The sequence below is a fragment of the Hibiscus syriacus genome, unplaced genomic scaffold (genome assembly GCF_006381635.1).
Source record: "Hibiscus syriacus cultivar Baekdansim isolate YM2019G1 unplaced genomic scaffold, ASM638163v2 tig00111392_pilon, whole genome shotgun sequence".
Taxonomy (NCBI): domain Eukaryota; kingdom Viridiplantae; phylum Streptophyta; class Magnoliopsida; order Malvales; family Malvaceae; genus Hibiscus; species Hibiscus syriacus.
The window spans coordinates 3,822,454-3,833,867 of NW_024063078.1; the positions used below are offsets into that span (position 1 = coordinate 3,822,454).

General features: G+C 32.3%; 2 protein-coding genes and 2 non-coding genes across 5 annotated transcripts; 1 reads left to right on the forward strand and 3 right to left on the reverse strand.

The window, feature by feature from the left end:
* The first annotated feature begins 2,256 nt into the window (after positions 1-2,256).
* Positions 2,257-3,112, forward strand: LOC120160419. Of its 2 annotated transcripts, XR_005519434.1 has the most exons (3): positions 2,263-2,428; positions 2,559-2,835; positions 2,920-3,112. XR_005519434.1 is itself a non-coding variant. In XM_039170836.1 (2 exons), the coding sequence occupies exons 1-2, from the start codon at positions 2,330-2,332 to the stop codon at positions 2,763-2,765; spliced, it is 309 nt and encodes a 102-aa protein (XP_039026767.1). In that variant the 5' UTR covers positions 2,257-2,329; the 3' UTR covers positions 2,766-2,913. The 2 variants fall into 2 exon arrangements, 1 of the variants encoding a protein (XP_039026767.1); XM_039170836.1 differs by lacking the exon at positions 2,920-3,112 and having other exon boundaries at positions 2,257-2,428; positions 2,556-2,913.
* A 3,925-nt stretch (positions 3,113-7,037) lies between these two features.
* LOC120160465 lies at positions 7,038-8,371 on the reverse strand. Its single transcript, XM_039170881.1, has 2 exons — positions 7,901-8,371; positions 7,038-7,811 (listed from the first exon to the last, which is right to left on the reverse strand). The coding sequence occupies exons 1-2, from the start codon at positions 8,197-8,199 to the stop codon at positions 7,325-7,327; spliced, it is 786 nt and encodes a 261-aa protein (XP_039026812.1). The 5' UTR covers positions 8,200-8,371; the 3' UTR covers positions 7,038-7,324.
* Positions 8,372-10,923: 2,552 nt separating this feature from the next.
* LOC120160770 lies at positions 10,924-11,025 on the reverse strand. Its single transcript, XR_005519450.1, has one exon. It is a non-coding gene; the product is annotated as a small nucleolar RNA Z103 (small nucleolar RNA).
* A 128-nt stretch (positions 11,026-11,153) lies between these two features.
* LOC120160771 lies at positions 11,154-11,241 on the reverse strand. The gene has a single exon (XR_005519451.1). It is a non-coding gene; the product is annotated as a small nucleolar RNA snoR116 (small nucleolar RNA).
* Between the last annotated feature and the right edge of the window lie 173 nt (positions 11,242-11,414).

Consider the following 11,414-nt stretch of genomic DNA (forward strand, 5'->3'; position numbering starts at 1 on the left):
AAAAAATTAAGGGCATTTTAGTTCAAAACACTGGTAATCCAATAATACTTAAGGGAATGGGGTAATCACATTCCTTGTAATATAACAAAAAAATCCACTGTTAGTAAAAAAATATTACCGGGGGCTGGGAATGTTGGTCAACCAAACTGGGGAATAAGGATTTCATTCCCTTGTAATAAGATATATCTTGAACCAAACAGCCCCTTAGGGTGCGTTTGGTTCACGCAATGTAAGATTACCAGTGGGAATAAAAGATTACCAGGGAATAGGATTACTGGGAATGTTGTATTTTGTGTTTGGTTGGTTTAGCAGGAATGTAAGATTACCGTGTTTGGTTAAATGAATAAAAGATTATTAGAATGTATATTTGACCAAATTATCCTTATTATATATTTGTATAATATTACAAATTGTAAAATATTTATATATTTTCTTTAAAGGTACTTTTACTTCATGTAATTGCATATGCCTCTGTAAACAGAAAACAACATTTTATTTAGTGTTGGCTACAATCGGTGCATGTTAAGAGAGTGTTAAGAAAAACACCATATTATATACATGTCACTTCCACAACCTTTTAGTTAGTAATGCAATAAACAATGTTTATATTTACTTCCCAAAGTTCTCTTTTCATAGAATACAGAGTCGAGAATGCAGACATGATAAATTCAATGGAGGAAGTGTTCAAACTCTTCACTGCACCCAACAGTATGGACGAAGCAGTGGAGAAAATTATTTGAGAAGCTAACACCACGTCCCCAGTTGTATTATTTCAGATATGTGCCTCTATTATACCCTCAAAACTGCTAACAAGTTTCAGGTTCAATGGAACTTGTTGCTTCTGCTATCTTTGTGCGCACAACATCGTTTCTGAAATGTTTATAGAGTATATGTTTAGAATTTTTTTAATCTATTGACAACGCATCTCTACTCTACAGTTGTTCGACCTCCTCTAAAAGAACAATATTCTCTTTTATTGTTGAGACCATCAATAAGTTGAAAATACTTGATACTATGATGAATCATGGTAGGGTATTTTCGATCCCATGCATGAAGCTGACCGAGCATCATATGGGGTTGTCATAAATAGTTTCGAAGATGTCGAAGAGTATACGAAGATAACAAAAGCTTGGTGCATCGGTCCGATTTCTCTGAACCATAAAAGCTTCTTTTCAGGGTTGGAAGATATATCTATCTCAGTTTCTCATTCTGCATCGACAACTACAAGAGAAGATAATTGCAGAGATGAAGCAAAAGAAGGTGAGTTCCCAAACCAACTAAAGGACTATACTTTATTGATTGATTGAAAATGCCATTATTCATCGCATTTACTTTAAGGTCGGCCATCGCATCAACATTGTTTATTGGCATTTTCATTGAAATTGTCAGAAGAAAACAGCTCGTCCAACGTATTCAAAGGACAAACCACTGTCACCATGAATATTTAATTAGCGTCACGCATTAGAAGTGGTTGTTTCACACGTCTTTCATGGAAATACCATCGGTGTTTTCCATTAAATTGTTGGAATAACACATCCAAAGTCAACTATGAAAGCCAAACGCAAAGTCTCGGTCGATGGACGGCTAGAATCTGCCGAAAGCGGCACAACTCGTTCGATTCGTGCGTTGAACCTGCCAGTATAGGCCCCGATCGATCGACTACATAAGTTTTCAATTCTATTTTTTAATTAATCACTTGTATTTGATTAATTGATCGATTAATTAAAATTGAATTTTGCATAGGTCTATTATGAATGCGACTCTCTCAATTTAATTTGCTCTATCTGTACACGCTAAAATGTAAACACCATATGTTACTTAAAGGATCTAGTAAGTCATCTCATTAAACTAAACGGTTGTTCGTTTAATTTTCTTTTTATTAATTATACACGCATATTTGGTCTTCCAATGAATGATTCAACGTCCGCCGTCGGTGGCTGGACTTATGTGTCGACAGAGGAAATTAACGATCTATATAGGTAAAGATATTAGATATATACATAAAAATTAAAATAAAATAATTCAATATATACATATTTTTTAAGCTTTAAGTATAAAAAAATTGATATATATAATTTAAACTTAAGATCATGAGATGTATCGCGATGATTTTTTATCTCGTCCTTTAATTATTTAATGAAAATTAAAAGTTTAAACTTAAATAGTTTTATTATATTTTGTCTTGTTATCCTATCTTATTAAAATCGTTATATATATTTATTTTTGAATGATTATTCGGTGTGGGGTGACTATATATAAGAGTGTTACATTGGCGGGAAAAATAAACCTACATTGAAACTTCATTGAACGAATTAGTCTTTGAAGAAAAATGAAAATGCAGAGGACAGTTTTAACCAGGAGAAGCTTCAAGGTAGCAGCTGCTGCTAGGAAGAAATGCAGAGCATCGAGTAGAGGCAATCCGGATAAGGTAACGACGCTTAATGCAGTAATTACTCTAATAGTTGTATGTAGGAACGGACGATGGAATTTATGATTAAACTGTTGCGTAATTATGTTTAGAACCGTTAGATTCTTAGGATGAAACATTTATTTAGCAGAAAAAAAGATCGAGAAGTATAAGATCTCGGATCAGAAGGTTGAGAGCTGAGATGAATGAAATAGATGAAGAGCAAAGAAAGATAAAAGAAGGGCAAAGGCAAGTAAAAGAGAAATCGGTAGCCATTGAAATAGAATGTGAGGAACTTCGGAAAGAGGCTCTCTCATATCGCAACAAAGTGCAAGCACCCAAATGCGCCTTGCCTTGATGTTTCAAATATTGAAAGCAAGGGAAAACCAAGAGCTCGACAAGGCAGCCTTATTCACTCGTGCTCTTCGGTATGATTCTCTTCACGATTCCTTCTGAACATCTGTTTCAAAATTTTTGATGCCGTGTTCGTTTACATTTCTCTTTTCTTGCAGTGGGTTGATTGAGAGAGAAAATCAACTAAGGAAGCTTTAAGGATGTTTCTTCATATTTGATGTGAATGACTTTCATGAAGAAAATAAATAAATCTTAAACATTTGAATGGTGATTATTAATCCATAATGAATGACAAAGTAATGGATTGGATCATAATTTATTGTGTGTGGCTTAATATTGAAAATTAATAAATGGGAGTAAACTTCCATATTCAAGTTACATTTGTATTTTGCTTATAAATTCATAAAGGTGAAATCTGAAGTGTTCTTGCTCTTTGTTTTACTTTGCGAATGTTTAGATTGAGAATGTATTGCTATATATCATAATAGGATTATATTCTAAGATACTTAACATACATATATATATATATATTATTCATTCTGTACGTGTGAGGCATTTATAGTGATAAATGTCCAACTAACCTTATTGGTTGTTTCAAACTTTTATATAGCCATATAATATACAAATCATAGAACTCAATGGTTGCATACAAAACAAAGAATAATATTAACTTTTTTGTTTACTTTTTAAAATTAATATTAGTTGTTAATTTTATTAAATGAAGAGAAAATATTTTAAATTTATAAAAATATTTTTAAAAATAATAGTAAATTAATTATATAACTCGACATTACCATAACTGTCTATTCTTCGATGATTGCGAGTGCCTTCAGATATTCATGTAAAGAGTCTAAAGAATGGATAAATCAGTATGATAATTAAATAAATTTCATCTAGATTTTAGGGGCAATATGAAATCCAACCTTGATTAAAAAAGCACATGTTATAAGAGTAGATAAAATCATTCACCATTTTCTTACGAAAATAGATAGTTTAATAAAACAAAAATAATAATATAACTTGGATCAAAGAAGATGGAAGTGAAAAAAGTATATATATACACGTTAAGGTAGAATGATGGAGTGACATTAGTATTAATGATTTGTGATGAGTGAAGACTGAATTCAATTAAAATTTTATTTATGTAACTACACAAAATCAAAAATCAAATATCATATTATATATTTTACCAAAATTCATGTATAATTTTAATATTTATCCCATACGGCATATGATGTATATACACATGATGTGGGCTTATTTAGTTTGTTGGGCTTTGTTGATGCTTCAGGGTGATGGGCTAGACTAGAGATGTAAATAAACCGAATCGAACTCAAGTATTACTAAACTCAACTCGAAAAACTTTAAATATAAATTTAACACAACTCAAAAACTCCTAAAATTTCGACTCAAACTCAAACAAATATTAAAACCCAAACTCAAAGAAAATTCAAGAACTCGATTTTAAACTCGTTTCAAGCTCAAGGCCTAAGAAGCATTTGGAACTAATTTTCAACTAGCAATAGACACACCTCGGTTCGACCTTAGCTACGTTGCCCCCAACACAATGTATCCTTAAACGCGCGTATCCTCTCCTTTTATAATATCCCAAGCGCAAAACTGCCTTAAACCTACCGATGTGGGATACTGGATTGTGTTGCAGAGGGGACACGCCTTTCTGTAGTGAAGAGTGCAGGCAAGAACAAATAGACATGGATGAAGCCATGGAAAAGAATAGGAACCTCTGTTCATCAATGAGAGCTTTGAGAAAGAATGATCAAAGGAAGTCTGAAGATTACCCCTTCCGAACAGGCACTGTTGCAGCTGCCTGAAGGAAATAAAACAACATATATACCTGAATAAATGGAGATCCATCAAGAAGAACAGAAGGCTATCTTGAGGGGTTATTTTTTATCCCCTTTTTCTCCTTCAAGAAAACAATATATACTAAGACTTAAACTTTGAATGTTGTGCTAATGTGCCGGTCTTTATGAGAAACATGTTTTTTTTTTTCTTGACAAATACTGATGCATAAATGAAAAGAATGGTGTGAAGAGAAATGGTGAGAAGAGTGGTGTTTTAGGCTCTTCTTAGGTATATTTCTGTACTAATTTGTATGGTAATGTAAATGGAACTTAGTAAAGATGTTACACTTGTGTTGCTTAACATGCTCATTAAAAGAGTGAAAGGAAGACAAAATGCTTTTGTTTGTATTTTTCTGGTGCAATGCTTTTGCTTCTGAGTTGAGCAACCTGAGAATTCTTGTTTTCTTTTTGACCAAAATTGCATTAGAAATGTAAACCCAACTTTTTGACTATTTTGTTCAAAGAAGGAAGTTAGTTCGGATGGTACCGGAAAGAAATCTAAGTCAAATGACCATAATAACATCCAAACATGCAAGGGAAGGATTTAGACATGTCACGTCAAACAAAAGCTACTTAGGAAGCTTAAAGAGTAGCTCATTTAACATGAAGTCAGATTACACATCAAATACCAACCATATCATTACTGCATAATATGTGTTCTTGATGAATTGCCCTATTTCCATGTATCAAAGACTTATACATTTTTAGCTTTGTGTTGACGATTCAAAAATCACAAGATTCTATATCTGGAGCGGATCCGTTCAATTCGGAGCGAAGAAATTATAAGTACCACTCAAGAAGAGAGAAGTTAAAACAAACTTGTAATTCCCAACCCAAAAAGTGAACATATATATTAAGTTGACATCATGTAAATTAATACTGTCCAATAGTGTATTTTTAATATATTTTTAATAATGTAATTTTAAAAAATCTAAAATTATAATATAACATTTTTTTCGAGCTACTCACGAGCTTTTCGAGTCGAGTAGCTCGTTTCAGCTCGTTAAGAATTCGAGTCGAGCTCGAGCTCGAGTCGAGTCCATTCGATCCGAGTATTTATCGAGCCTTGATCAAGTCGATCTCGAGTAGCTCACGATCTGTCTCGGCTCATTTACAGCTCTAGGCTAGACAGAGAATTAGATCAAGGTAAGCCTTTCTGTTAGGGTCTTTTAACAGCACATTTTGCATACTTATTTGCTGAGATATGTAGTTCCTTTTCTTCATGCAATTGTGAGCGTCAATCAATATCCAGTTCAAGATGTAATAGAATGAATATGGGATCCGAACATTAGCCATATATCATGACTACAGAATTCAAAGCTTTAAACATGATATGACTAAGATGTATGATCATAGAATGACATTAATCATTTAAAATAAAACAATATGAATAAGTTGTATGATTGTCCAATCCCTCGAGGATTATGATGCTACATGCATGTGTTTCTCTATGCAAAGAATTGGCTTCAGATATATCCAAAACCAGACTATACAGACAAGACTGCCATAAAGTTGACAAAAATGTTCCAAATTTAATGAGAAAAGTTTCACATAATTATACTTCTTCAAGGATTAGCTCAGATTATGTCCCTATGATATCATGCTGGCAAAGGATTCATGTTGCATAGGTTAAACTATGCAGCAAACCATGTATTACTCGAGTAATAAAACATTTATGACATGCATCGAAGCCATAGAAGAGGCCAAATCTATGTCACCAAATAGTTTGCAACGGCTTTGGTTCAATGAGTTAAGGTATAAACTAAAGCTTCTAACAGAAGTGAAAATAAAGGGTAGCTTGAGTAATGATCTTAGCAGCTTCCCAACTTTCCGAAAGATAAAAGAACCAGCCACTGTAACCAACGCGTTATAAGCATCAACAACAAATCATGTCCTCCGTAACCAACCATGTAAACTTACTAGTGGAACAAAATTCTTCAATAAAACATAATCAAGGTGGAGGTTATGCAATTGTTGCAGATTGCTAAAGCAGAAATGGCAGACTATAAGAAAAATTACCAGAAATAAGGTTCAAAAGAACTGACGTAATTACAGAGTAAACAGAGATTCAACCAGGCATAACAGGGAAAGAAAGATTTACGGTAAACCGGTATGTTGTTCCTACTTATCCTTACTGATAACATAATGAATAACACACATCAAAGATTTCCACTTCTCACAGAAATACAAACCATACTCTACAAACTTTGAGGGCATTGAACATTAGAACAACGGCATTTGTACGATTTTTTTCCTCCTAAACTTCAACCATAGACATAGGGAGCATGTTGGAAAGGAATAACAGTAACGCTTATCCATCAATTATGCCTCGCCCAACTTATGTTTTGATGCAAACAACATTTAGATTCTACCCAAAAGCAAATTATGACACATTGACACTCAATTAAGTAAACAAAGCTAATATATAATTTCTACTTAAACCAATAGATTAAGATCATGTATAAATGCATAGACTTGTGTAAGAACTGAACTGAGCCAATATGTGCAAGCTCTCCTCCTCTAACTCAAGAATTAAAACGAAGCCTCCAGCATTCCTGCCTATGTACATACACCTTCTCCTTTAACAAAACCTTATACCGGCTATTTCCATATCCATTATACAAAATGCAATGTGCTGATACAGGTATATGTATTATAAAATTTCACCATATATATATAAAGTGTGAAGTAATTCAGGCTATGAACAGGTAGCCAAACTGTCTTGAGAAAGCAAATATCCTTCTCGATCCAACGTCTCCCTAACTGCGCGATAAAAAGCGACCCAAGAAGATGGATAGGTGTCCAGAGGACCCCATAGAAATGTTGGATTAGGACTAGCCGGGCAGGCAGCAACCAAATCCAACACTGAGGCAGCAGGCTTAAGCTGCTGTGGGAAATTAAATGCTAAATTATCAACCTTATGCTCATAGATTTTCCCATTTCGATCTAATTTGTACCTCGAAGTACCCTGAAACTGACCCTTGGCCTCCCATGGAACTCTAGGGACACCTCTCAAGTTCCATCTAATCAGTATGACATTCTCAGAAGGTTGCCAAATCCTAAAAATTTCAAGGGAAATCTCTCTGAACAATATTTTACCATGAAATCTCAATGCCCAGAAGATCAATTTATAGTTTTGAATACCAGAAAATGTATTCAAAGGGTCTAAAAAAGTAATATCATCCCTGACAAAAAAAAAAGAAACTTCAAAAATAAAATAAAGCCCAGATCACCAAAAGAACGAAAAAAAAAACACCTCAGAAGAAGAAATTACCTGTAAATGTCATAATTAAGATCTCTTGTGAAAAGCAAAGGCAAATCCTCACGAAGAGTCCGAACAGCAAGTCCAAGGTTCACATAAAACTCATCTCTTTGTGGCTGGGAGTGGTCGAGCTTGTCCTGATGAAGCGGGGGGGAGCTTACCTGGGAGCCTTTAAGTGTTGGGTATTGAACAGTTAGAGTTTCAGAGAAAAGCTTTGAACTTTGGGCAAAGAGGGGTTGTTTTTCTTTGGAGCAAGTTTTGGATTGAAGAAGAAGAAAGGAAGGAGAAAGATTTGGTAGCACAAAAGCCATTGGGGGAGGCCCTTTTGTATTCAAAAGCTTGTTTAGCTTTTCATGGGGAGGAGGAAGAAGAGGAGATGATATGTGTGTGTGACTGTGCGTGTTTCGCCTGATTTTCTGAAGTTTGGGAACAGAATAATAAAAAGTTTGTTTAGCTTTTCACGGGGAGGAGGAAGAAGCGGAGATGATGTGTGTGTGTGACTGTGCGTGTTTCGCCTGATTTTCTGAAGTTTGGGAACAGAATAATAAGTGGTTTTAAAGGTTGCCATGAAATGTGTTTTTCAAGTGTCGAACGTGGCGTGAACCAAATTTGAGGACTTTTCTTTGTTTGGTATTGAAAATTAAAACTTGGAACAATAGAAGATGCTTAAGGATCTTTACCCCAAATGTTTTGTAAGTTGGGTAAACTACCATATTGGTCACTTTTTTGTTTTGATTTTATTTAGTCAACATTTAAATTACAGTCATTTATATTATTTATTTTTTATAATTTAATCACTGAGTTGTTAAATTTTTGTTATTTTGATGAAATGAAATCTTTAAGAAATGGTTAATTTTCAATTTAACCTCTAAACTTTTGATAAAATATCAATTTAATTTTGAACTTTTATTTCATTCATTTATCACACTCTTCATAAAATCTAATAACTCTTTCAACTCGAATATTCGACTAAAGTAACCTTTTATTGCTTGTCGCTCACTACCATTATAGATCATCGTTGTTGACAATTGTCGGACCCAAAATTTTTAGTTCACCTTTTTTTATCTCTTAAACGTGAATTCAATATATGTTCCACTGAAAATATCTTAAACTCCACAAATCTAACCTATAGTCTTTCAATTGTCTCTTTATAATCTCCCTACATTTATTATTGAAATACATCAATTTCAGATTATGTTACTCCACTTCTCAAGATGCTTCACTTTACTATTATGATTGACCTTAAAGTTTAATTTTAAAATTTGATTGAATAGTTATTTTAACTTTTATTTTTGTTTGAAGTATTTTCACTATCAAAGTTTCATACAATTTGATACATAACATTTAATAAAATATACAATTCGATATATCTCAAGCCTACAAATATTTTTTAATAAAATATACAATTTGATACATAAACTTTAACTTTATGTAATTTTATACATTAAAAAATAATTTCATATATTGTGTGAGTAGTGATTTAAGTGTCGACATTTACCATAACGTTTGATTAAATAGTTATTTTGATCCATATCTTTTAAAATACTTTAGCCCTTATTGTTTCATTTTGAGTTAGAATGACGTATGATTAGAAGGAGATCATTAATTAACTAAAGATTAATGCTTATACTAACTTAAAATGTCTTACGTGTCCAAAGTATTTATATGACACATATTATGTGTATAAAATGATGAATGTTAAAAAAATAGCATTCTTATCATAAAGATATGTTACATCAGTTGTGCTTTTCAAAAAGTGTGTTTGACAGGATAGTGTTTAATTACGTGAAAGAAAATTCGATCAAAATACTCAATGTTTACAATGATTAGGGTCATAATGAAAGTAAAAAATGTAAATGTAAAAATTGTATAAATTTTGTTAAAAATTAAGAAACACATATGGTATTTGTTGAATACACGTATTTACAAACTAGACGACGATAATAATCTGTATGTTGACCTTATTTTCGATAACTCAATGAATAAGTCCAAAACAATATATCTAAACACTTGGAGAATTAATATCTAAACAACGTAAGATTTGAGAACTTCACTATCAAACTTTTTTTTAGCAATCAAACTTGTTAATTTTGAATTGTCCGTATAACATTTAAGTAAAGTTTTGAATATTTGGTTTCTAAAACACTCAAAATCCAAATATCTAAATTTTTATAAGACTAATTAAGTTTATAATTTATCTTTAACCGTTCCAAATCAACAAGTATGATAGTGAGGTTCTCATATATGAGATTGTTTTTTTTAATGTTTAAATAATATTATTTAAAACAAATATTCATTAAGTGATTGAAGAATATATATATATATATCATTTCTATCACCTAATTTATAGGGATAGACATGGATCGAGTAGGGTCGGGCTTCCGCTCAACCCGACCCGACCCAAAAATTATTCATCTTCCACCTGAATTCAACCTGACTCAAAAAATATAAACTCTTCACCTGATCCAAATCCGACACGAAATAATATTTTTATTAACAAAATATTATTTTTATTCAATAAAATTATAGATTTAATTGAAAAACATAATACAGAGGGGGTATTATTGCAATTATCTTTAAATATAAAGATAAAATTATATGTTTACTCTGATCAAGTATTTTTCACCCTAAACCCAAACCAGACCCGACCTAACCCGTACCCAATTTTTTTAAAAAAAATATGTCCCGATTGAATCGAAACCCATTAAATTCAAGTTTCATACCCATCCTACTAATTTATGCTCATCCAAACACATTTTTAACATATACAATTTGCCAATGCATAGAACTCCGCACAAGAAAATAAGCATCATTCTTTCGACATGCTTCAAATTTTAAATTTTAATTGAGGTCAAGTTAAATTTGACAATTTTAAAATTATGTGCTTTTAAGTAAGTCAAGTCAAGCTAGACGATAAAATTTTCAAGTTAAATGAAATTTAATACTAATCTAACTAGACTCGGTACCGGCCCTAAGGTTATTACATATTTAATAAATTAAAAATTAAATTAAACTGGGATTTCACAGAGATGAAGATGGATCGGAGTACTGGCTTAGAATCTCTAACGAATTAGAGAAAAACAAATCGCACAGAATGTTCAGCTTCGTTCATCTAGGGAAATAATCATCACTTCCATCTTCTTTCATCCCACTTTTAACTTTAAATATTTTTATCCAATAAATGCAAGCATTTGAATGCACAAATGCTTCAGAAAGAAAGAATATTAACCAAAACAATTGAATCAAAAATAAAATAAAATAAAGAAGGCTCAGATATATAATAATGTATGATTACATCAAAGAGACAAAAAGCTCTCATAGTTTGATGGTATATTTTTCAGTCATCACAGCCTTCAAATATCATATCAATAATACATAGATCCATGTTGGATCAAGAAAAAGAAAAGCAAATAGTGATACTCAGAAACTAAGCTTTGAATGAATGCATTAAAGAGAAATAAAGATCTCACGTGGTACGGATTAGCTTCTGAACATCAAAATCAACACAGAATCAGATTATATGTTC

What these genes read in the sequence shown, in the direction of transcription:
- LOC120160419 (XM_039170836.1), top strand. Translation starts at nt 2,330, where the DNA reads ATGAAAATGCAGAGGACAGTTTTAACCAGGAGAAGCTTCAAGGTAGCA. An exon ending in GTAGAGGCAATCCGGATAAG is followed by an intron (nt 2,429 to 2,555) that starts GTAACGACGCTT and finishes ACATTTATTTAG; the next exon opens with CAGAAAAAAAGATCGAGAAG.
- LOC120160465 (XM_039170881.1), bottom strand. Translation starts at nt 8,199, where the DNA reads ATGGCTTTTGTGCTACCAAATCTTTCTCCTTCCTTTCTTCTTCTTCAA. An exon ending in CTTAATTATGACATTTACAG is followed by an intron (nt 7,812 to 7,900) that starts GTAATTTCTTCT and finishes TTTTTTTGTCAG; the next exon opens with GGATGATATTACTTTTTTAG.